This window comes from Quercus suber, unplaced genomic scaffold, assembly GCF_002906115.3.
Source record: "Quercus suber isolate HL8 unplaced genomic scaffold, Cork oak 2.0 scaffold_541, whole genome shotgun sequence".
NCBI classification, from domain to species: Eukaryota; Viridiplantae; Streptophyta; class Magnoliopsida; order Fagales; family Fagaceae; genus Quercus; species Quercus suber.
In genome coordinates this window covers 442,555-469,402 of record NW_027069989.1, presented here as the reverse complement: position 1 = coordinate 469,402, position 26,848 = coordinate 442,555, and the positions used below count along the sequence as shown (strand labels likewise).

General features: G+C 31.9%; 2 protein-coding genes across 2 annotated transcripts; both read right to left on the bottom strand.

The window, feature by feature from the left end:
• Positions 1-13,439: 13,439 nt before the first annotated feature.
• On the bottom strand, positions 13,440-16,733 carry LOC112024356 (single-stranded DNA-binding protein, mitochondrial). The gene is made up of 6 exons (XM_024056993.2): positions 16,502-16,733; positions 15,775-15,956; positions 14,904-15,112; positions 14,727-14,827; positions 13,958-14,017; positions 13,440-13,760 (listed from the first exon to the last, which is right to left on the bottom strand). Exons 1-6 carry the CDS (start codon positions 16,572-16,574, stop codon positions 13,744-13,746), a joined length of 642 nt encoding a protein of 213 aa, XP_023912761.2. The 5' UTR covers positions 16,575-16,733; the 3' UTR covers positions 13,440-13,743.
• A 1,378-nt stretch (positions 16,734-18,111) lies between these two features.
• Positions 18,112-26,791, bottom strand: LOC112024320 (eukaryotic translation initiation factor 3 subunit A). The gene is made up of 14 exons (XM_024056958.2): positions 26,664-26,791; positions 25,416-25,489; positions 24,396-24,877; positions 22,957-23,172; positions 22,453-22,821; positions 22,339-22,368; positions 21,532-21,759; positions 21,237-21,398; positions 20,551-20,772; positions 20,245-20,451; positions 19,962-20,168; positions 19,528-19,608; positions 19,147-19,348; positions 18,112-18,856 (listed from the first exon to the last, which is right to left on the bottom strand). Exons 2-14 carry the CDS (start codon positions 25,459-25,461, stop codon positions 18,384-18,386), a joined length of 2,925 nt encoding a protein of 974 aa, XP_023912726.2. The 5' UTR covers positions 25,462-25,489; positions 26,664-26,791; the 3' UTR covers positions 18,112-18,383.
• Between the last annotated feature and the right edge of the window lie 57 nt (positions 26,792-26,848).

The following is a 26,848-nucleotide window of genomic DNA, read 5'->3' as shown; positions in this document are numbered from 1 at the left end:
TTAGCTCGACTGATAAAGTTTCTTATCACTAAATACAAGACATGAGAGTGAGATTGAATCCTACCTACACCCTGAGGGGAAAAAAAAAACCTATTGGTATTTTTACCTAATAGTAAAAAGCAATCATCACGAAACGCATGTCATAGGTTCAATTCAAAAAATTTAAACTATATTAGTTTAAACTAATTAGAACCCACCAACTTTTTGGACCCCATAATAAACAAATTTTGACTAAATTAGATTTTACTTTCTCTAAAAAAAATTCTAATTAAATTAGTTAACTTCTTTTCTACAAATTTTCTAATTTTAATTTTTATTCATTAATACTTGTTCATTAAAATATACCATATATAAATATTTTTCATCAAATTTTCACGTGCTTTTCACGGATTAGCAACTGGGTTAATTTATTTATATCATGAAGATGTTTAACCTCACATTAGGACATTTACTGATTTCCTTATTCAAATCAAAATAATAATGTAATTATAATTTTTTTTTTTCCTTAGAAAAAAAAGCACAATATTCCTGGATCCCACTTATCTATATATCTATATTCTATATATATAATAATAGGTAAAGCAGGGAAAAAATCCAATTAGATTTCAATTGGATTCTCAATTTTGCGCCACTTGTCCTAACCAAAACTCAAAAAAAAAAAAATCTAATTAGATTATAAATTTGACTCCAATTTTGTGTCATGTATCTTATCTAAATTTTCTAATTTTTGTGCCCAAATAAATGATACATTAACATTTAACACGGAAGCCAAGAAAACCACAATGATAATGCTCATTAGCCTAAGCAAAAACATCTCACCTGCACACTTTTATGGAGATTATAAATTGGACTCCAATTTTGTGTCATGTATCTTATCTAAATTTTCTAATTTTTGTGTCCAAATAAATGATGCATTAACATTTAACACGGAAGTCAAGAAAACCACAATGATAACACTCATTGGCCTAAGTAAGAACATCTCACCTGCACACTTTTATGGATGATTTCAATAGAGTCTGGAGCTCTTGTAATCCCACAACTAGAACCAAGGAGTCCAACGAGAAAGACTATAAAGGTAAAACATCATCTCCTCCTAATTCCATATCGTCATCACATGTCTCCTCCTTTCTCAACCTCCACCAACTAGATCCACACACTGCCCGCTCCTCCTTACAAATTTCTCATAGCAAAGCTGGGTTCAAACACAATATTGAATCCCACTCTTCCTTGCTTCACACTCTCATACATTAGCGCTTCATTAGCGCCTCCAAGAAGATTCCAAGCTCAATGATTAGTTCTTATTTTTTAATAGTTTTTAGTGTGTCTGGATTAAGATTTTGTTAATTTGTTAAAAGTGAACAAAAATATAATCATATATATTATATTAAGTTGAAGTTCAATTTTAGAATTCAAATCGAATCAAATTAATTTCTAATTGTAGTTTAATTTTGTGCTATGTGTCCAATTTGATTTTTAAATGTTGGTGTTAAGTTACCTCCATTCATAATGCTCAATGTGGAAACTGAATCTACCAAGATAAACATCTTATCATCACAATTTTGCAAGATTATTGTTTTAATCATTTTCAGGTGTGGATTTTGAGATTAAGTTGCTCACAATTGGTGGGAGAAGATTGAAGCTTATAATCAAATTAATTTCTAATTGTAGTTTAATTTTGTGCTATGTGTCCAATTTGATTTTTAAATGTTGGTGTTAAGTTACCTCCATTCATAATGCTCAATGTGGAAACTGAATCTACCAAGATAAACATCTTATCATCACAATTTTGCAAGATTATTGTTTTAATCATTTTCAGGTGTGGATTTTGAGATTAAGTTGCTCACAATTGGTGGGAGAAGATTGAAGCTTATAATTTGGGACAAAGGCAACTGCTGAAATTATTTTGAATTATAGTTTCATTTTAATCTTTGATTAATGATGCTTTTGGAAGTAATAGTTTATGCTAACATGTAATCTTTCTCTTCTTTCAAGTTAGTCATTGCTTTTGGTGCATAAATAGATTGTAGAGCTATTAACAATTGATGAAAGATATGTATATATGATTTTTAGTTAGGTGAACTTTTGGATTTTAATAGAAACATTTAACCTTCTGATGTTGAAAAAACAAGAAGGTAAAATGTTCTGTAAATTTTAATTTTGTAAAACTGATCAATGGCAATTTGAAGTGTTAAAAGAGACAACAATATTGACTTCAGCTTGAAATGTACTCAAAATAAACTCAAGGCCAGCGTATTAGACATGTCTATAGGGGAAAAGTGTTATCTGATAGCATCTCCACTAAAAACTGTGAATTGCAACACACTTCTGATTCCAATACGCTATTCATGTCCAATTTTATTAGAAATTTTTTAAGAAAGTTTCATTAATGTCCCTTTATATATTTTAAATAATAAAATGCAATATTCTCTTTTTTTATTCATTGTTTTATCTAATGCTATCTTATGTATGATAAACCAAAAAAAAAAAAAAAAATACCAATAGCATTACGTAAATAATAAAATGCAATATATATTTTTCACTGTTTGATTTAATTCTATGATCTATGTGATAAACCCAAAAAAACAAAAACAAAAAAATTGACCAATAGCATCATTACAATTAACCAGTCTCGTGCGGTAGCATGGGGTTACATACTAGTGTTAATTAACTGTCAATCACCACAAAACATTGTCGTAGAACATTAATCATAAAAGATTTCAAAACAGGGGATAAGTCTGCAATCACAGTCAACAATAAATCAACATAAATCATTAACAGAAATGGTTTCTATGGTAGTAAGAGAACAAATGCAATGTCCAATTAGGACAAACCTAGTTTATGGAGAGAGCAAACACACTAAAGGGAAGATTAGACTAAATGTGGGAATTTTATTATTAATTTTAAAGAAAATTTTGAAAGAAGAAAAAGTGAGAACACTACAATGATAGTAGTTATAAATATGTTAAAGTAAACTCTGTTGGTTTTCAATGACTTTTACGTTACTTTTTTTTTTTTTTTTTTTTTGAATTGGCTAATTTTTTTTTTTTTTTTTTGTCTAAACAGCTATCTATTATTATTTTTAAATACCACGATAAAACCCCCACATTGTCTTGCCACCCACTTTTTACTACTTATCAAAAAAAAAAAAATCTGAGATAATGTTTTTTTTCTAAACGGTTATCTATTTTTTTTAATAAAAAAAAAAATCCCAACTTACTTTGTTAGTGTTAAAAAAAAAAATTACTTATCAGTATCATGTATGTGTTATTCTAACAACTTCCCACAATCATTTGCTATAAAAATTACAACAAAAAATTGTAATAATTTTAATTAAAGTACTTTTGACAAAAAGAAGAAGGTACTCTATAAGAGAAAGTAGTAGATTATGTCAAATTGGGGGGGGGGGGGGGGGGGGGGGGAGGGGGGGGTGGGTGGCTACCTCAAATTTTTTAATTATTTTACTATGTGAGTTTCAGGACTTTTAAATTTTTTTGTTGATATCATTTTTTTTTTGGGTTTGCTTCTTCTTTCTATTTTTACAATATTGATGTAATAAAAATTCATCTTCAAAGTCTTTTCATACTTTCTTTCCTGGGAATTTTTCAACCTTTTTTTAGCATTTTTTTTACTGGTTGAAAATTATTAATATTAAGAAGAAAAAAAAAAAAAAAAACCCTCTGAGTCAGAGGCTAGTCTTTATTTTCACCCTTTGACCTTTTGTTGACATTTTAGTATTATTTTCCAAAAAAAAAAATTGATACAAGATAGAAATTCTACTCTAACCTAATTTAAGTGTATATGCAGGTGAAGTTCCCTCATGGAGACTTGAACCCCGGCTTTTGCCTCCCACACCTCAAAAGTACTTATACTTGTGGAATGACCACTGCACCAAAGGTGTGCGATGGTATTTCTCAAAATTTTAAAAGGCCACAATTTCCACACCATTTTTTACTATATATGTTTTAATTTGATTTTAAGTATTACAAATAGTGCTAAACTATGTGGTTTCTAATTAACTCGACCGGTAATGTTTATTATCATAAATAAGGGATATGAGTATGAGATTGAATTTTAACTTAATAGTAAAAAAACAATCATCACAAAATGCACATCAAAGGATAAAATAAAATTAAAAAATCTAATATTAGTATAAACTAATTAGAACTCACTGTCTTTTTGGATAAAGTAGGCCCATACTAAAAAATTTTGATTAAATTAGATTTTATTTTCTCTAAAAAAATTAAAATTAAATTAGGTATGTTCTTTTCTACAAATTTTCTAATTTAAATTTTTATTTATTAATACTTATTCATTAAAATGTACCACATATAACTATTTTTCCTCAAACTTTCACATGCATTTTACGGGTTAGTGACTAGATTTAGTTATATCATCAAGGTGTTTAACCTTGATACGTCCCAAGAAATTCTGGTAGATTCAAAGGAGTTCTAAGGAGTCAGTAGGCTGGAATGTCTCCGGATGTTCTCGATCTAGTGAAATGAGTCCTGATAAAACAAAGAAAGTCAGCAGAGAAGACCGGTTGTGGCCGGCCTTTGACTCTCCGATGGTAAAGTTAGAAAACTGGAGGACGTCATTAATGATGGACGAGGTCTAGCTTTCTATTAGCCATCTCGTCCATCATTACTGATGGACGAGATATGCTGCCCGCTCGTCCTACACTGGACGAGCTTACATGGGCATTGGTGGTAACGGAGGACGAAGGTATTAAACACAACTGATCATTGAGGTGGACGACCATACGGACGAGTGTTTAGACTTGGATGTTTTCTGGCACCATTATGACATTAACGTATTTCATTATCCAAATCAAAATAAAGTAATTATAGTATTTATTTTTTCTTTTAAAAAAAGGACAATATTCCTTGACGCCACTTATGTTAATTAACTGTTAATCCCCACAAAGTATTGTCGTAGAACATTCATGAAAGATTTAAAAACAGGGGATGAGTCTACAATTACAGTCAACAACAAATCAACATAAATCATTAATGGAAATGGTTTCTATGGCACTGCTAAGAGTCTGTTTGATTGGAAGAGTGAAAAAATGGGAGAATAGAAAATTAGGAGAGAATAAAAATGTGGGAGGATATAAAAGTTTTAATTTTCTCTCATGGTGTTTGATTTGAGAGTAAAAAATAGAGGGACAGAAAATATAGTTGGTGTAATATTTACTTTCATGCCCTTAATAAATAAATAAATAAAGTGCCCCCTAATAGATAAGAAAAAGTAACAAATAAGAAAAAAAAAAAGGATGAATAAAAAATAAAATCACCAACAGAATGAACAGTGCGGAAAAGGACAAAAAAAGCTATAAAAAAACGAAATAAAAAAAATAAAAAATAAAAACAGTTGACACGTATCAAAAAATGTAAAAACGTGTATTAAAATAAATAGGACAAAACGAAAAAAAGGAAAAAAAAAAATTGTGAACGGTAGAAATCGTTAGCACAACAAGGGGTTTTTTTTTTTTTTTTTTTTTTTTGTCTAAATATTTTCTCTTTTGTTTTCTTTTTATTTGGGGAGAAAACATTTTGGTAAGTCTGGAGAAAAAACACCCGGACTCTACCAATTTATTTTCCTCCCTTCATTCCAATCAAACACCCACTAAAAATATCATTTCTCCACTCTTCTCTCTCCTTTTTTTTCATCTTCCTATTTCAGTAAGGACAAACCTAGTTTATGGAGAAAGAGCAAACACACTAAAGGGAAGATCAGACTACATGTGGGAAATTTTTTATTAATATTAAAGAAAATTTTGAAAGAAGAAAAAGTGAGAACACTACAATGATAGTTGTTTTTTTTTTTTTTTTTTGGTAAAGTACAATGATAGTTGTTATAAATATGTTGAAGTAAACTCTTCCGTTGGTTTTCAATGACTCCACCTTTACTTTTTTTTCTTTTTTTTCTTTTTTTTGAATTGGCTGCAATATTTTTTTCTAAACAGTTATCTTTCTTTTTCTTTTTTTTTTTAAATACCCATGTTAAAAGCCCACATTGCCCTGCCATCCACTTTTTACTACTTATCAAAAAAAATATATATATATANTATCAAAAAAAAAAATATATATATATATATATATATGAGACAAGTTTTTTTTTCTTTTTTTTTATAGGCGGTTATCTATTTCTTTTTCTTTTTTTTTAATAAAAAAAATCCACTTTCTTTGTTAGTGTTAAAAAAAATTACTTATCAATTATCATGTACGTGTTATTCTCACAACTTCCCACAATCATTTGCTATAAAAATTACAACCAAAAAATTGTGATAATTTTAAAAATACTTTTAACAAAAAGAAGAAAGTAGCAGATTATGTCAAATAAAGAAAATTAAAAAAAGGCAATGGGATCTAACAATTTTTGTGGGTGGCTGCCTCAAATTTTTTAATTATTATACTATGTGAGTTCAGGATTTTTAAATTTTTTTTTGTTGATATATTCTTTTTATTTTATTTTGTTGGGTTTGCTTCTTCTTTCTAATAAAAATTCATCTTCAAAGTATTTTTAGACTTTCTTTCCTAGGAAATTTTCAACCTTTTTTTAGCATTTTTTTTACTGGTTGAAAATTATTAATATTTAGAAAATAAAAATAAAAATAAAAGAGCCTATGAGTCAGAGGCTAGTTTTTATTTTCACCCTTTAACCTTTTGTTGACATTTTAATATTATTTCTCAAAATTTTAAAAGGCCACAATTTTCCACACCATTCTTTTACTATATATGTTTTAATTTGATTTTAAGTATTACAAATAGTGCTAAACTATGTGGTTTCTAATTAGCTCAACGGCCGGTAAAGTTTTTTATCATGAATAAGGAATATGAGTATGAGATTGAATCTAGCCTACACCAAAAAGAAACTTGTTGGTATCTATATCTTCTATACTATTATTTAAGAGGTTTCTCCTGTTTGAGATCCTCATTTTTTTTTTTTTTTTGGTTCAAAAATGCCCCTAAACCCTTATGTTTAAGTAAAGACAAAACTAAAAGAAAATCTGGTAAAAATACAACTCTAACTTCCACTAAAACATTGTCTAACAAATAGGGTCACTCTCTTGTTAATTTTTAAATTGCTTTATCCACTCATAAATTCTAAATACATAATATTAATGAGAAAACATGTAAACCTTATATTGGAACGAATAAAAAATTATAACACTAAAAAAAAAAAAAACTTCATCGCACGCGCGAAGCCCATATGATGAGGCTAGTATGTATTAATAGGCAAAACTTAAAGAAAATCCGATTATATTTTACAATTGAGGTCCAATTTTGTGCCATGTGTTCTAAATTATTTATTTTTAGAGGGAGTTTTATTTCTTAATTTTGGAGTTAAATGTAAGACCACATTATAAATATTCATCCAACTGAGTTATTGCAAACAAAAACCATATTGCCTAGAATTAATGAACATAAAAAAAATAAAATAAAAAAATGGGTAATTTACATTTTCTACCTAATAATATTCTTACAAGATCTTTTAAAGTGTTAAAAAAATAACAATAACTATCAATAATATTTAAATTATATATGTAATAATTATACTATGCATCTTAATGTATATCTTTTAAGTATATCAATATTTATGCATGAGTTACAAGCTAGTCAATCAATCAATCAATATCAGTATATATAGATATATAAAAGCAGAGATCTCATATAGGAAAGTAGGAGGTTCTACCATGTTACGCATTCCTTGAAGTTTTCTTTATTTAGGCTTCTAAATCAACAAAGTTTACATTTATATCAAAGTATTAGTTCATTGAATTAACCATTAGAGTAAATGCATATATTAATTATCTATAGTTGTACATTAATTATTTATATTAAATGAATTTATATGATTATTTTTATAAACTCTATATAAGAGATAATTTTTAGTTGGAATAATAATAATAATAAATTTAGAATATGACATTCTTACTTATGTTTAGTTGCTTTGACAACAATTAACACAAAAGCCATAAAAAAATTAAATATTTGTGAATTCACTAAAATTAATCTTAATCCTTTAAATTTCTTAACTCATTTCCATCACATGTGATATATGTGTGTGTGTGTGTGTGTTAGAATAAATAGATTTATTTTGCTATAGCATAATGAAATTTTAATATCATTTTTCTAAGATTTATACAAGAAACAATATTTTTTTTTAATGTGAGAAACAATTGAAACACTATATCATGCAACAATTGAAGCTCCAACAAAAATAGGGAAAAATTAGTAATACACAATCAAGAATGTAAAATAAAAATTAAAAAAAAAAAATGAATGATATATGCATTTTTTTAGTAGGCATGAAACATGTTTATCAATATTAACAACTATATCATGCAATCTTAGTGTCTTTCTATTTTCTCTATAAAATAACTAAATATTACAATTTTTACAAGGAAATTTATTGAAATTTTTTTATACATCGATAGTTGGGGGATTTAAATCATAAATGTCTCAATTGGAAGTTACAAGATTCTTGGTAAAATTTATTGAAATATTAAAGAAAACTAATAATAAGTTGCACCGCACATCGTGCGGAAATTCAACTAGTTTTAACTTAATGGTAAAAAACAATCATCACAAAGTACACGTCAGATGATTAAAAAATAAAAAATATTATATTAGTATAAACTAATTAGAACTCACTGTCTTTTTGGATAAAACAAGTCCATACTAAACAAATTTTGATTAAATTAGATTTTGTTTTCTCTAAAAAAATTGCAATTAAATTAGGTATGTTCTTTTCTACAAATTTTCTAGTTTAAATTTTTATTTATTAATACTTATTCTTTAAAATGTACCACATATAAATATTTTTCGTCAAACTTTCACATGCATTTTACAAGTTAGTGATTAGGTTTGGTTATATCATCAAAGTGTTTAACTTCATTATGACGTTAACGTGTTTCCTTATTCAAATCAAAATAAAGTAATTATAGTATTTATTTTCTCTTTGAAAAAAGGACAATATTCCTTGACGCCACTTATGTTAATTAACTGTTAATCACCTGTTAATCACCACAAAGCATTGTCGTTAAACATTCATGAAAGATTTAAAAACAAAGGATGAGTCTGCAATAACAGTCAACAGCAAATCAACATAAATAATTAACAGAAATGGTTTCTATGGTACTAAAAGAAAAAAAAAATGCAATGTCCAATAAGGACAAACCTAGTTTATGGAGAAAGAGCAAACACACTAAATGGAAGATTAGACTACATGTTGACAAATTTTTATTAATTAAAGAAATTTTTTGAAAGAAAAAAAAGTGAGAACACTACAATGATAGTTGTTATAAATATGTTGAACCTGAATAGAAGTGATGAGTAACCATTATAGGTCCTTCAAGTTGAGTCTCTGAAGATTCGAATCCAGCCAAGTACATAGGAAGGTTATCAAATAGATACTAGAGAAGAGTCCAGACAAGAAGTTGGCAAAGTTTTATTAATTTGAAAGAAGAAAACGTGAGCAACAGTATTGAAAGAAGAAAAAGTGAGCAACAGTACTACAATGACAGTTGTTATATAAATAATTTAAACCTGGAGGGAAACTGTGCTATATAATAACAATGAGTACAAGTGGGTGACCATTATAGGTCCTTTGAGTTGAATCTCTGAAGCTTCAGATCCGGCCAAATACAGGGAAGTGAAAGTTCCTATCTTAAAATCAATTAAATTTGGAAACAAGTACATAATCGATTATTTAACACCATTAAAAACAAAAGCCTACTAAGAGAACCAGTCCTTCATATCTATCATTAAATGACTAAAGACTCACATGTACATTGCATCCAGCTTAGCTTAGTGAGAACTTCTTCACAAGCCTAAGTGTCATTGTCTTACATTGCTTATGCAGACAAAAGAAAAATGGTCATTGTCTGCCATTGTTTGAATAAAGATGAAAGTAAATGGAATTACCATGGAAGTGAAAGTTCAAATCAAAGATCAAAGAAATGGCCTAGATTTGCAGAAACCTTTTACTGGAAAATAATGGAAATAGAGGAATTCTTTGAATTCATTTTTTGGAAATTTATAGGGGAACATGAAAAGATTGAAACATGATTACTTTTTGTAAGATATCAAAATATCGACGTGTGTATCCCACATATCATTCTCAATCATATCTATCACCCGGCATGCAGTGAAATCTCTAGTTTATTTTGTTTCCAGCACTGCATACCTACGATTTGAAAAGATAAATCTCAATATATCTTACAGCAAAGTATATTAAGTTCATCTTACTACATTTTGCAATAAATTTTTAAAACCTAAAAAGGTTTCGGATAAACTTCTTCCTATTTTCTAACCTTTTTTTGTTGTTGTTTAATTGTTACAAATGCACCAATATTGAACTCATGACCTTACATTTTACCTTACTCTTACAAGGGGGAGGACAAGGCATTTGAGTTAGAGCTCATTGTTCTTGAAAAATAGGAGAAGGGGAAAATGGCTTAAATTGTAATATATAATTTATTTTCTAAAATATTAGTAAAATTATATATTAGGATTAGTAATCTATAATAAAACATTTTTCTCATAAGAGAATTTAATTTTAGATGTAGTAAACTATTAATTAAGAAATGTTATATATTACCCTTTACCAAGCTAACAAAGGGCAATAATTTTTTTTTTTTTTCTAAAATAAAAAATTTCATATTGCTTTCTTTTTTAAAACAATGAATTTTATAAATAAAAAATAATATATATTATTTACTTTTCTTTTTATATTAAAATTTTCATCTTCTCGTATTATGAGCGAATTTGCTAGTGATAGAATACAAAGGGGGATTTAAGTTTTTTTAATAATAATAGTTAGAAATGAATGATAAAAATAGATCTTTCTCACCATTAAAAAAATTTCAACTTATCTTTATCTCTTTTGAAGTATACAAAGTAGGATCATGATCTTTCTTCTTGAATATAGTACTTGTCTCAATACATTCATAAATATATACCAAATCAAAATATACCCATACAAAGATGTTTTGCAAGCAAACAAAATGTTATATCAATTGTTGCTTCACAATGATTAATTTGACCAATTAGGAAAACAATTTGTTGTTGATAATCTATTGAGATTATGTTCTCTGCAAAAACTACAAAATTGTCCACCTAAAAAGATTACAAATAAACAATTATTAGCAAAATCTCCTGATTAAGTTTTTATATGCATCCTTATATAATAATAATAATATTAATACAATTGCAAAAGCTAAAATACGTCACTCGTCCAATTATTTTTGTTTGGCTAATACTATTAAGAGTACTTTCTCTACAAACACTACAAATTTGGTCACCCAAAAGGATTAAAAAAATAAACAAAATTTAGTAAATTCTCAGTGTAACATTTAAGTGGATTACTAAAAAAAAAATCAAATTCTAACTTGCAAAATAATTAATTTTTAACCCAAATCAAATCAAACCGATGGGATAAAGAAAGCGAACTTGTGATTGGGAATTTGAATACCTAAATACATAAATATGCATAAAAGTCAATACAAATTTTTCAAAAAGAGAAACAAATATGCTGTGAAAATTAAATCAATAATAAGAAAAAGCACCATTAACGAGAAAAAAATGGTTGAAACAATAAAAGAATCCACCAAAAGATAAACAAAATTGGAGAGAGAGAGAGAGAGAGAGAGAGAGAGTATTGACCTTTGTTGCCATGAACAACTTGGAAGGAATAGGGGAGAGAGGTGGAAATGAAGTAAAAGGAAATTTATAAGAACACTAAGATGGAAGACGAATGGTTGAAGTAGATGAATGGTTAAAAAGTAAAAAGACAATGATTAAGAAAATTTAGAAACGCTAGAATTTAAGAAGATGGAGAAAATTTAAAAATTTATAAAAGAATCAAACGAAAATTTTAAAAAGATAATGATTGGAGGAGATGAAAGATTGAACTAAGAAAACAATAGTTGAAAAAGATGAAAAGTTACATAAAGTAAAAATTACAAAAAAGAAAAAGAAAAAAAAAAGGACTCTAATGACGTGGAAAATAGATTTATAAATTTATTGTAAAGCTTCTATTTTATATATAGTATAGATAGATATGTATAGACATTGTTTTTGGCTTTTGATTATTCATTGATTTTATTTTTTACTTATACATATCTAAATTAAAGTAGATGAATATGTAAAGTTAAAACCGTTTAAGATGAATGTGTAAATTTAATCTATTTATATATTTAATATTGTCAACAAAATTTAGGAATGAAAAATCGATAAGAAAAATAGTAATTATATGACTAATGACGTGACGGATGAGATGGTGCAATATAAGCATAGCCATAATAAATGATACGCTTCAGCTATATATATACATATATGTGTGTGTGTGGGGGGGGGGTGTTTAAAACACTAATATTACTATTTTCGTGTGTTCTAATAAGTATTATTGTTTACTAAAAAAAATTAGGAATGTTTATCTCACATTAGTTGTGTATGTTTAGTGTCCGCTATTTATAACCCCAGTCTACAACTACAAATGTTAGACCCTTTTATAGTTATACTCTGGTTAGTAATATATTATAAACCTGGTTTAAAACACTAATGTTACTATTTACTCAAAAATATATCTATATATATATATATATATATGCGTGCCATTTTTCAAGAATTTCCATTTCTTCCCCTTTTATACCAAGAAAATCCATCCAATAATTGGCCATTAAGTATTAGAACTTGCATTAAGACATTCGCCAAGAGAGACAAAAGGAAAAAGAAAATGCTTAAGGATTAAAAATATCTCGTACAATAGACTAAAGGATCAAATGATTTTTTTTTTTTTTTTTAATTCTTGTTCAATCCAAACTGCATACATCTCAACTATATTATACTAAAAAAAGGTTGATTCCACATTAAACTAATCAAAAAACTTATTGTTATGACCCGAAGAAAGCGTTGGCCTCATCTACGCTAAAGCTAATACCCTAGGACTAGTCAACTTAGGGGGTCCTAATAATCGTTTTTTTAGCTCAAATTAATCTAGTACATGTCCGATGTGTGACTCTATACACACTTGTGCAACACACACTCATACAACCCAATCCAATCCACACAGTCTAGATTTTTTTTTTTTTTTTTTAATTATAGGTAAGTACTGCGCTTTTATTAAAAGAGCTTTGAGTTCACGATGCTGAACACAAAGGATCAAAGTTACAAAATACAAAAAATACAGAGTCTAGGTATCACAATCCCCCTTACTTAATCCTAGACTTCCTCATCAGGGGCCACGTTGCGCTTAGTGTCCCTGAGCCACACGGTTTTACCATGTTAGCTCTATACTCTATTTTCCATGACTCAAGCCACATCTACCTTGTACCTCAAAAAGGAAAAGTCAAATTAGTACTCCTAGGACTCAACACACGTTCAACGCAACAAACAGTCATACAATCCAATTTACACAATTTAAGGCATTACACATAAAAATGCAGAACTGTGTAAGGAAATAGTATAAGGTATAATTTACAGAGAATCAAAGCATTACATAGAGGTGTAAAACGGGGGTCAAACTGGTAATCTCAGCCAGAAATCCAATGTTCTTTCAAGCTCTTGAGGTTTCTATTAACTTAAACAAAGCGTTCATTAAATAGTCAGGAAAAAAAGGGACCAGCTTAAAAACCAGGTCAGAGACCCTGGTTACAGAATGATTCTTACAGAAGTTAGAGGCTTCAACTGCTCGCTTTTCCAAGAATGTCGTTTCCAGAACGTGCATATTGGCTCTAAACTAAAGCAATCCTTCTCCTGTCAGTAAGGGATGGACACGTTGATTATATATATAAACAGGAAGTTATGCCACACAACAACAATAATTGAATAAAAACTAATAAAGTCTTCCGCAGAATATTTATTTCCCAATACAAATATCATAATTGAGTAAGTTTCACAGTACTAGAGGAGCATTTCACAAAGTGAACATTAGGTAAAACAAGAAAACTTACGAAGATCATCCAAGGATATACTGCTGAGACTTTCTCCGGTCTTTATAAGGCGAATCTTCCCTGTAGGGTAAAACCACATGATAAGGACTTCCATGTTACTTTCTAATATCAAAGAGAATAAATGAATAAGTTCCATCTACAACCCAAGGACACTCTTAAACTTTGTCTTCCTTTTCTTTTCTTTTCTTTTCTTTTCTTTTGTGTGTGTGTGTGTGTGTTCATGTGTTCACCTTTTAGACTTTATTTAACATTGAAACCTAAGGTTGTTTCCATAATTAAGCTGTATTAACCATTTTGGTATTGCTGCATCAACACTTGACACCCATGTGGGAAACTGAAATTCAATTTTTTGTCCTTCAATATGCATTTGTCAAACATGTTAAGTATCGACGCACTTCAAAGATCCACAATATTTAAAGTAAATTCCCTAGTTTCTTTGGTGAGAATAACAGTTAGATAAACATAAGCATAATGGACGTATACGCGTTTTTTTCCCTCCTGATAAGATAATGAACAAATGGGTATATCATCTATGAAAGGGGCACCAGAGACATCAAATTAGACCATAGAAAACTGAGAACAATCAAAATTTGTCTCTTATAAAGGAATAACAGAGAAGCCGATGGGCTTTAGCCCGACTGGCACTTCTGCCCCCATTAGGTATGAGACGGTGGGTTAGAGTTCACAGGTTTGTATCCAGTGGGGTGTGAGTTAAATTACCAATAAATAGAATCAACAGAAGAAAACAAATGCATACAGGTTTACATACCATCACGACGAATACATATCTCTGGGATGTTTTTAACCTCGCCGTTGATGCTATCATTGTAAACTCTAGTCTCAATATCCCCCTCAACATAAACTGAAGAGCTGCATTAAAGATCCAAGCATTAGGTAGACACATTAAATGATGAATTCAGTTTTTCTCAAAAGAATGGGTGCATACTTTTTAACAAGTTGTTGTACCGCATAAGCCCCAAGTGGTTCATTATGCACAGCAATTCGATGCCACTGCGCTGGTTTAGGCAAGTCTTTTGTTCCTACAATTCTTTGGTCAAACATGCCCCCTGTCCCAACCGTAAAGATAGTAACCATTCGACCATTTCTCAAGATCTTCTGCACAGGGGCTTGCCCAACTTTTCCACATATAATTGCCTGTATACAAACACTACATAGTGGGTCAAATTATCCACTGGATAGAACACATGTGAGCAGAATGCCTAACCCATTTTCAAAACATGAGGGAAAAAAGAGTAAATATCAAATATCATGTCTTATGTGGTTTTGGTGTCCTAACAACTCAAATGGCCAAAAAAAAAATTTCTAACACTTGATTTAGTGTAATTCTCTTTGCTAAGGTTCTAACTTCTAAAGCGAAGGAAATTTCACAATATTCAATGCTTATTTTTTCCACAATTTTCTTAGCAACCAGCAAAAGGGATAAGGACATATTCCTATGATCCATAAAAATGGAATTATTTTTCATGCTTTATGTATCACTTTTGTACAGATCAGATCTAAGAGTGGTTCAATCACAGAAAACAGGTGTCTTTGTCACAAATCATGAACACAATGGCAAATATGTATACAAACACACATACACACACACACACACACAAATGAAACAGTATTTTGATCACCCCATGGCAACCCAATAATTATCTCCTACCATCCTTAGTCCACAAATCATATTTTTCAACAGTTGCCAACACAAGGCTTTTATTTTACACTCTCAAAGGTTAAGTAAAATGCAATAGAGCCATTCAATTTCTAGATAAACCATTTCTATTTCTTAACTGAAAATTAATATCAAATACCTTGTGCACGCCGCGGAAGCCCCAACCCCTTCTAGGATCCACACCTTGGGGTTGTGACTCTGTCTTGTCACCAAGCAAGTCATCAAAATCTTCTTCCAGTCCATCCTTCTTTCCACCATCATTATCACCATCAAATGACATAGTCGAATACCAGGACTTTGAGCTTTCTTGCATGCTAACCACTAAAGCCATAAGACAAAAACATCATACAATGTCAACCCAACACACTCATTTCCAATAATTCTCAAATTTCAGCTCATTACCAAAATTTAAAGGAAAACCTCAATCTTTTTTTTTTGCGTATCAAATACTTGATAAAAGTCCTCCAAGTACCAACATGATGATTATTTCCAACACTACAAAAGACTTTAACTTAAAAAATAAATTTGAGCTAAACCCAAAAAACCCCATGAAGAAAAGTACACGAATTTCAACTTTTTATCATTTAATTAACAAACAAAGTAATCCACTTCTACATACATGTACTGTGTCTGTGTGTGTTTGAGTTGAAATTTTCACGTAAAATGGTGCTTTCAATGTAAAACAAAAGACAGCCATTTAAACAAAAAGTACTATAATCAAGTCTATATCACCTAAATGATCAAAACAAAAGCTACCCATTTCATATATATGTAACATACAAACAAACATGTATATAAAAATGTGTGTGTATGTGTGTGTGTGTGTGTGTGTGAGAGAGAGAGAGAGAGAGAGAGAGAGAGAGAACCAAGAGAAGAAGTGGGTGTGGTAGAATTAAAGGGTCTGAGAAGCTTTGAGAATCGACCAGCGAGTGAACTCATTTTTTGGGCAAAGAACTCAGCTCAGTGGCAGTGCAAAAAGAGCGAAGGGTTGAAGGAGGGTTTTGGGTGGAGAGTTTCGGGTCATGGATGGTCCGTTTTGTATTGGGTATGTGTTTGTTATTACCCGTATTTTGAGTTTTTAACTTTTAAGTTTTAAGAATCAGCCAGGGCTCTAGTGAAATTTGGACCATTTATAGGCCTCTTATATGAACCCAAGTATCAAATTAAAATTGAGCCAAGTACAATATCAATATAGATTGCAGGCATTTCTTAAAATCTTATCTTTAGTTAGTAGGCTATTTTAGTATCCCAGTAGCTTATTTGTTAAATATGAGATAAACGATATAGGACAAAATGCTAAAAACAACTTTATTTAATAATATATAAAAAAAGACTAAAAGTTAGTTTATTAAACTTATATGCTTATTTGTTAAATATGAGATAAAAAATATAATATTTTACTGTGTTTAATGCTAAATGTGTGACAAAATACTAAGAACAACTTTATTTTTTTTAAAAGGGCTAAAAGTTAGATTATTGATCTTATAACTCTTTAGGCTTTATTTTTATTTTTTTTTATAAGTACAGATATATTTTTGCTCAGTATAATTTCTTAAGCCCAATAAATTAATGAAAATATGCTCTCCCAACCCAAAAGAGTGGAATAAATAAAATCGAATCTTGTTTATCCAACAAAACTATAGTATATAACCTTAAAAAAAAAAAAAAAAAATTAAAAATACTTTAATATAACTGGTCTTTTCAAGTACTTGAATTGTTTCTAATTTTTCTAGTACGCTTGTACTTACTGACATATTTTCCGTGGACATTGTAGTCAAATAATTCGAAAGAAATCACATAAGAAAGACATTTCGGTTTTCCACATTTTTTGCATCCTTTACGTATGTATAAATAACCCAATATTGATTCACAATAAGTTGAAGAGCACCAGGCAATTGTCAATTGACATATGACGGGTTTACAACTTTACATCATCCAATAAGGGAGGCTTTGGGAAAAGGAAAAAAGCTCAGCTCCCATCGTATGGCAGCCTATAGGCGAAATGGACCATCAATAGAAGAAGAACCATCTCTCTTTCTTTCCCTTTTTTTTTTTTTACTAGTTGGAAACAAAATAAACCTCAAATGGAAAGAAAAATGTTTTTTTATTTTTTGGGTGCATAGAGATGGAAGAATCATTAATTATAAGTTTATCATCTCCACTCATTGTGAGGGAACAATGATCCTCAAGGATCTATGATTTGTGCTATTAACTTGCTTATTGATTAGGATTATGTGATTTAGAGGTTGAATTATATAGCGCAAGGTTCAAGCATTTAGCAGATTAATGCTGGAAGTAAAAAGCACTTGATTATCTAGTCTCCTTCCTTTATGAGGAGAGCCAAGATTCAAATCTACCTCCCCCATATATATTCATAAAATTACAAGAAATGGCTGACAAGAAGTTCACTCTTTCCAATGGCACATAAAATGAAATAATACAGAAATATATGAACCCAATAAGAAAGAGAAGAAAATAAGGATGAAAATAATAATTAAAATAGATAACTCTATCAAGTCTGAAGCTTCCAGATTACAATAAATATTTCAGTAGGTTGCCTTGACATGAAAACAGCGAGGGAAAGATAACTACATTAAAAAAACAAAGAGATGAAACAACTCAACCAGGTCTGGAGGTGCTAAAAATAAAGCACAGGGATTATTTTCTCTGGCTTGCAATAAACCGTCCATGTGTTGATGGAATCAAAATTGACCTTTGTTCATGCAAATCAAATAAGATCCTCTATGATCAGCGTGCTGATCCACCGCCACGTGGAGGGACTCTAGATGAGGACCAAGTGGACTTTGAGCCACCACCAGCACCAAAAGAGGGCTTGCGGTCATCACTCCGCCACCTATCACTGGGTTGGGACGTGCGATCATCCTGCCGGCTGCTGCTCCATCGATCTGGTTCTGAAGGAGGTGCCTGCACAGAGACTTCAGGTCTCCGGAACCTAGGTACATATTTTCCAGCAGATGGTGGAGCACCAGCACCAGTTGCAGCTGCAGCAGCAGCAGCGGGAGCTGTAGCTACTGGCTCAGATGGGCGGGAACCAACAGGCTCAGAAGGCCTAGAAGGCCCGTCAGTTGATCTACCCAAGAGTGCTTCTCTCCTCTGCCTTTCTTTTTCCTCTAATTCCCGCTCTCTTTGCCTTTGCTTCTCAGCAATCTCATCCAATTTTGCCCTGCGTTCTTCTTCTATCTTCCTTTGCCTCTCAGCCTCTGCATGTTTGATGATGCCAGTTAAAAATACATTCAAAACACACAAAAATCCTAGACAGTGTGAGAATCCTATTAACAGGCGCCAAATAATCTAACACAGTATTTACTTGGAAAATCTCAGGATTTTCGAAGGGAAAGCATTCCCTGAAAATAATTAGGGAATGCAGCAATTGAATTAATGAAAAGTAACTGTTAAGACTTCTCTGAAGCAAAATCGCTCCCATAAGAAGTTTTAAATTCTTCTCAGAAAGTCTCCATCAACATATATATTATTTTGTATAAAAATCTACCTTCCCGCTTGCGAGCTTCCTCCTCTTCCAGCAGCTTTCTCTGTTTTTCCTCCTCAGTCTGCACATAAAATATTTTCTTTCTAATAGCATCCCTCTCCTGCCGACGGGCCTGAAGCATTTGCTGGATTTGCCTCTCTCTCTCCTCCCTAAGTCGGTCAAACTCTGATTGCCGACGATGCACCACATTTCCCTGGAATATTGTCTGTGCAATAAAGGATAAATATTGAATTTGACTTAGCGTCAAAGTCACTCACGCTGAAAAACATTAGTAGAAAGATGGCATGCCAACACAAAGGCCAGATATGAACATGCACGCAAGCACACTAAAAGCAAATTTCCACCAATATCATGACTAGACAGATCAGTTAAAACTCAACTGACCTTATTCTCCAACATCCTTGCCAACCTATTCTTCTCCTTGAGGTCCCCATCATGGTGCTGCCTGCTAAGCTCAACCTCTAGCTGCAAAGCAGCACAAAGAATTAAAGTGAGTATATTGGACAACAATCTTTTATATTGCAACTTGGAACATAAAATAACACAACAAATGAAAAGACAGCTTCTTCATATACAGTACATATCTACAAGCAGCAAGGGCAAAAGGACTGGGAAGTGGAGGAATGACTAAATTATTGAGATAAAGGCTACACCATATACAACTGTGTGCAAGCATATATGTGTACATACATAGATATAAAAGTTATATACAATGCACAAGGCTCCCCTTTTGTGGGGTTTGGGAGAGGAAATTTTTTATTCCCATTCTATATATATATATATATAGAGAGAGAGAGAGAGAGAGAGAATTAAAGTACCTGCTGCTCACGTTCATGAAGCACCTTCTCTTCCACCAAACGCTGCTGAAATGCAGCTTCAATCAAGGGAGCTGCCTCTTCTCTTTTTGCTCTTTCCAAATGATCCATGGTTTTAGCTAGTTTTAGTAATTTCTTCTCTGTTTCCTGTCTCTCCCTCAGCTGTTCACTCAGGGCCATCTCCATTATAGCTTGCTTTGTAACATTTTCCTGTGTACACATACAATCATTAACATATGCTCGTACCAGCCACATAAAGATAACATGAGACCAAATTTTAACTCACTCCATCTAAAAACGACTTCTTTATCTTCTTCTTGCGCTGCTTTCCAACATCCTCAAGTAGAGCTTTTGCTTGCTCAAGCTCCTTGTCTCTGATTTCCTCAAGGATCATTTGATTCTTCCTCTTTTCAACCTCAGATGCAAGCCTCTTCTTCTCTTCCTCTTCAGCAATCTGCTGTTGCTTTCTCCTTTTCAACTCTGCATTTCGTTCCTTGGAAGCACACAAAATTTAACAAAATTTAACTCATTTTCAGATTTGGAAAAATGATTCAAATTAAACACACCATCTCAGATAGCAGATTTGATGTACCATTTCCAAAAGTAGAAGTTCTTGCTCTTCCTTCCTTTTCTCAATGATTGATTTTCGAGCAAGAAGCCTCTTGTGTTCCTTATCCACAAGATCCGCCAAACCAGGCAACATTTCTCCTAGCTTTGATGCCTTCTTTACAGGTGGATAAATCAGGGTCCTTGCTTTATCTAATGAACCAGCAAAGACTGTCAAGTGATCCTGGAAACCATCAGATTCAAGGCCCTGCAAGATTAAATCCAATGAGATCAATCAAATTCTAACCAGAACTATTACACTACTTTTGTCAGCAAGAATGAAAGAAATATCACCCAAAACGCAAATCAGATGGAGCTTGGTAACGCTAAAATAATTATTTCATGTGCCAATTACCAATATTAGCATTAAAATATGTTTATTAAAACCCAACCAAATGGCAGAAACTTAAGAAACAAGCTGATTGGAGAACTGTTTGGCTGAAAGAATTCTATCACCTGTTTTAAACTCCTCGATGAATATCCCAAGTAACAATATTAAAAGATATTTCATCAGAATCAGATTCTAATACTTGGGTCAGTCATAATCTGAGTTTTCCAAAATATATTTCTAAGTTCTAATGATATATATATATATATATAGTTAATTAGCAAATGTATATCATGGAAAAGAAATTAGCAGAGACAGAGTTTGGTTGTTAAGAGTTAACTTACCAAATTACCAAACAATACAACACCCTTAATATGGTCAACTTTCATAGCTATGAAATTATGTTTAACAGCATCTACAGAGATCTTCTCAACAACAGGAAAATCAAAAAAGGGGATCATCTGAGATAAACTCTCAATTTTCAGTGTTTGATACACCCGAGACACCTGGGGAAAAAACAGAGAAAAATTAGTAAAGGAAAACTAAAATTCCGAGCACAAGGTTGGGTATAATGACTATCAACAAAAAGAAGGGTATAATGCACATAATAACAACAAGACACCAAACACAAGAATGCACCTGCTGAAGCAACCTCAAGGTAGCAAGCTTTTCCAGGGCAGGAGCATATTGAGACAGTTGAACTTCATGAACAGAGGAAGCTGAAGAAAGCTTACCCCCAAGCTTTGAAATTTTAACCAACAAGGGCTGTATCTTTGATGCAAGATCCAGAGGCAGAAACTCATGCTCCAGTAGATGATAAAGATCTTTTACTTCCTGAGTAGCACAGCTCAATACACCTTTCAACACCTGAAATCATCAGCAAAATCAGAAATATTGAAAGCAAACAATCATGTACAGAATATTCATCCAACATATCTTATAAAACGTACCAACACATGCACAATGGATGCATTTCAATAACTCAAACAAGATATTCCAAAATTTCATATGTCAATAGTGACAGATCTGTCTACATACTTATGATTGTAACCATGAAAAATAACTTATCAATACCTATTCTTCAAACATTAATGACAACATATATAGACATTGTTTTTTCTCTAAAAGAAAATTAAAATATCAAGGAATTTATAATGATTGGATAAGGAGATGATAGCACAAAAAAATAATCAGGATGTAGGTGAGTAGAATATGGAAAAAAAAAAAAAGATAATCTACATGTTCAGCTGGCAATTTAGAAAATACAAATGTATCACCCAATAAATTACATAACTAAAGAAGCCGATTCCATAAACTAAAGAAATCAAAGGTCATGGACAATTAAGCATTTTGAACATTTATCATAAGAAGACCATAATCTAGAGAAACAATAAAATAACACCAAAACAAAACTACACCTCAGTAAAGCAACCATTTCGAGCTTACCAGTTCTGAGAGAATGTTTGACCGTGATAGCTGCAAAGAGTACATTGTCAGGATGAGAAAATGTTGATAATAGATATCAAATGAAAGCAAATTCAATGGAACAAATCAGATTACCACTTCTCCACCATCAACTTTAGGATCAAGATTGAATCCTATAAGATTAGCCATCCTCAAGTTGCGTTCCTTCTCATTTTGAAGTTCCAAATGGGACGAACCGCGTCTGTGAGTATAGGGCGGCACTGAGAGTGCAGCCAATACAACAGATGATGCTATCAATTGCAAATCCTTCTGACTTAAATTCTTATTGAAGCTTTTCTGAAGGGTAAAAAGCTTCAACCACGCATAAGCATGATATAGATGGCTAGATGAGATCCAGAAAATTTCTGTTAGCTTGGCATAATAAACCACCATCAAAGATGACTTGGGGGTTTTCTTAACCATGCACATCAATCCATGAATATCTTCCACAGAACGAAAAGCTTCCTGCAGCAAACAAAATGACAATATTGTGAGAGAGATAAGATGTGCCCATCACAAAATACAAATTGACAATTTTGTGCATGAATTATTGTCTCCCCTCTAAAAATACAGAAATACAAACAGAAAAATAACAGATACCTGCCACAGTTCAAGTTCAGTAGCAATCTTTAGCTGTTCAAATCTTGTATCAAGATACAGCTGCAAGCTCTCAGGTGCAGATAGGTCAGGTCGGTCCCTTTGATCTCTGTATTTGTTAAGATTAGATAGATGATTCCTGATAATTTCACACAACCTACGAAACTCTGTTGTCCGTTTGTATTGCTTGCAAAACTGGAAAGCCCGGTGTGCTGTCATCTACACACCACATTTGAAAACTCTAAGATAACATCTCTTTTTCCATTGATAAGATGCGTATTTTTTTTACATCGATATGGCATGTAATAGTCATGACACAAACCATAAAACCACACACTCAACAATGAATGTATGTAATGCTCATTCATAGTAATAAATATGGCAGTAGTTTAGTGATGATGGACAACCCACCGTCCAATGAGAATATGAGAGAAGACCTGGTATAAGAATAAAATATATTGAGAGGAATAGGAAGTCAACATCACATTTTTTTTCACCCAATACTTTTCATCTGCCAACAAATTACAAACAAAAATATCATGCCTGAGAAATCTAGTAGAGTTGGCAAAATAAAGACCTAAAAGCTCATAGGTGCACTTTGGGGCAGAGGCCTCATGGAGCCTAGGTAAAAAGCCCAGGCATGCCAGATCAAGTTAAAGCAAGTGTTTTTGAAAAGCAATGTATAAATTTTTTCCAAGAGAAAGATGCAACAAGAAGAAAAGTTTTAAAAAATAAAAAATATTGATTTATTGTGCAATAGCACAAATGTAAGTCCAAAATATATCTGAATACATTTATCAATGGGAAGCAAAGAAACCTCAAATTATTTAAACTTTAAGCATAACATAATATATTATTGTCTGGCAGTGTTCAAGAAAGAAAAGAGAGAAATAAGGGGAACAAATTCTAAAATAATATACTAAGATTCTGCAGTGTTAATTTTGGCAAATTCCCACAAGAACAGGCTTTCAAATACATCTAGACTACTCCCTCTTGATCAGTCACTAGTTACCCATGGATAAACTACAAGAAACAAAAATCTTCTAAACCATATATAAATGCTAAAGAATCCCCCCCCACCCCCCAAAAAAAGAAAATCACAAATCTAAGTAAAATCTATCATACTATTGAATTTCTTAAATTCATTGACAATACCATGCCAAAAGAAATTCTGTTTGAGGTGGGACCTACTAGAGTCTAGACTACTCCCTCTTGCTCAGACATTAAGACAAGGTACCCATGGATAAACTACAAGAAACTCAAATCTTCTATGCCAGAAGTAAAATGCTATAGAATCCCAACAATTAACGTAATTCTAAAGGACATCTATCATATTATTGAATTATTAAATTCAATGATAATACCATGCCAAAATTCACACATGAATATTTATATGAGTGAAATAAAGCTTTAAGAGAAATTCTGTTCGAGGCAGGAACTACCGCGTAAAGTGCTTCCAACTTTGAGTTGTTACGTAAGATTTCAAGCACTGTTCTATAGGTCTCCCACAAAAACTTGAACCAAGGGGTAACAAGTTCGCGATCAGACCTATCCTTTCCCTTCTCTCCACTGACATAACTTAGCATCAAATCTTCTGGCCTTTTATCTGCTTCCAGGTCATCTACATCTAGAGCTTCTTCTAGGGCTTCTGCCTGACTACGAGCCTGCTCAGCTTTCTCAGTGGATAGATGCATGAAGTGTTTTATCACCTCCTCCAAAGAATTAACATTCACTTGCTGACACACAATGCGGTATTGAATCAGACCATCCTTGGCAAACCTACCCCTCCGCATGTCAACACAGAGCTCTACATATTTAAACATAATCCTTTCAAGAGTCTTTTGCCATGCTCGATACCTCCTTGATGTTATAAGGTCATGAAGGGCTTGCAAGGCATTTTGTTTCTGCCCAACATTTATCAGCTCTGCATCCATGGATAACAAAAGTCAGTCCAAATATCTCACACAGGATCAAGACAGAAGCAACATAAGCATGACAGTATTTTTTAAAGTATTGACAACAATACATGTGATAAAAATGCTGAAAGCATAAAGCCAATATGCATTCTCCTACTTTACATGATATCCTTCTCATTTGTATAACATACATCAGCAATGTAGCATTTGAAATTGATCAACCCACAGTGTTTAAAAACAAAAATTTCACACCCTCCTCACACCCACCACCAAAAAAAATAAATAAATAACTGACACAGTCAGCATTAAACATTATTTTTCAGACAACTTACGCTGAAACCAGCTAAGGGGATTTATTTTGGGTTGAATGTTAAACTCAACTTGTTAAAGAGAGTAATGCAAAGAAAGATGAAGAGGAATTTTTTACTCAATCCAAGTTCAAGGCAGATACATGCAACGCTTGCACATCATGATAGCATCCATTTTTGAAAGAAAAAAAAAAATGATATCAACACTTAAAAAAAGAGGTAAAAGATTTCAAGTCACCTTCAGCTCGCTTTAAAGCATTCTCTGGTTTGGCAAAAGTCGTCATATCATCACAATATCAAATCAGCAATCACCTGAAAGAAAGATGAATATAAATCAAGTTTTCCCAGGGAGCAAAAAATAAAAAGATAAAAAGGAAAGTAAAATCTAAATTTATTTATCTACCAGCAGACCCAAACTCAAAGGCTAGTGCATAGAAGCACTGTATCACATCATAAACTAAATATCAAAGCTCCAAAAAAGGGAGTGAAGATTTTCATCATTTCTACAATTGTAATAAGAAATCACCAAAAGCTAAAAGCCTGCACTTAGTCTAAACGTCCTTCCATATCAACCAAAGAGTCATGACTCATGATGCCAGCATAAGTATATTTTTCTTATTTCTAACCTATACATTTGTGTTTGTGTATGTGTATGTGTTATGTGTGTGTGTGCACGCGCATTTCAGAGCAAAAGGGATGGGTGAATGGCTCTTTCTTTTCAAATAAAATATAATAAAAAATAAAAATTGACCTAAAGCATGCATACAGTTTTTATTTTTATTTTTTAAACAATAAATTAAGCATCAGAATTTTACATATATCCTCACACGCACGCACACCACATTACATACTAAATCCAATTCCTTTTTCTTCTTCAAAAATTACAAATTTCAACCTGAAGCATCAGAATTTTTCATACATAGTTGTCTTTTCTCTTCTTCAAAGTTTACAAACTACACACATGCACGCACACACCAAAATTTTCGGCCAAATGGGTGTCTTTTCCTCTTTCAAAATCACAACTTTCATCCAAAACCATCAACATATTTCCATACTCTCTCATACAATTCACATACAACACAACAACACCATCCAAATTACCAATTAAACCAATTCCGGGTCAACCCTGATCTTTCACCAGAACAAAACCAAATACCTTCAACATGCCAAATCAAACAGTTCCTCACTCGCCACCACACAAATCTATCCCCACTCTCCAACCCCAAAAAAAAAATTCACAAATTTTTAATTTTTACATCGAATCCACACTAACCAAGCCAAACCCAGATCCAAATTTAACCCAAACACTAAGATATTCAATCCAATTTTGCAACCAACACGTATATCAGCAATCCATAAATCGTTTCAAACCAAGAGTTACATAAAAATACTCAGCAAAACAAAAAACAATCACTTTACACACACGTATATACGATCCAAATTCTCCGAATACTATTAGATAGCGAGAGAGAGAGAGCGAAAGTACCTGTAAGCTAGAGATTTCAGTGGCCGCAATCTTTCTCAATGGGAGAGGCAGAGAACGTTTTTCTTAGGGTTTTAGCTTTGTTGGGTTTTGTTTGGATGGATAACTCAAAAAGACGAAGGTGAGCTTTTATTGGGCCTTTGGCGCAGTGATGAATTGGGCTTCGGCTTCTAGACCGACGTGTCATA

What these genes read in the sequence shown, in the direction of transcription:
- LOC112024320 (XM_024056958.2), bottom strand. Translation starts at nt 25,461, where the DNA reads ATGACGACTTTTGCCAAACCAGAGAATGCTTTAAAGCGAGCTGAAG. An exon ending in CCTTGAGGTTGCTTCAGCAG is followed by an intron (nt 21,399 to 21,531) that starts GTGCATTCTTGT and finishes TTTTTTCCCCAG; the next exon opens with GTGTCTCGGGTGTATCAAAC. An exon ending in TTCATGAACGTGAGCAGCAG is followed by an intron (nt 19,609 to 19,961) that starts GTACTTTAATTC and finishes GCTGCTTTGCAG; the next exon opens with CTAGAGGTTGAGCTTAGCAG.
- LOC112024356 (XM_024056993.2), bottom strand. Translation starts at nt 16,574, where the DNA reads ATGAGTTCACTCGCTGGTCGATTCTCAAAGCTTCTCAGACCCTTTAAT. An exon ending in GTACAACAACTTGTTAAAAA is followed by an intron (nt 14,828 to 14,903) that starts GTATGCACCCAT and finishes TCTTTAATGCAG; the next exon opens with CTCTTCAGTTTATGTTGAGG. An exon ending in GATATGTATTCGTCGTGATG is followed by an intron (nt 14,018 to 14,726) that starts GTATGTAAACCT and finishes TTTACCCTACAG; the next exon opens with GGAAGATTCGCCTTATAAAG.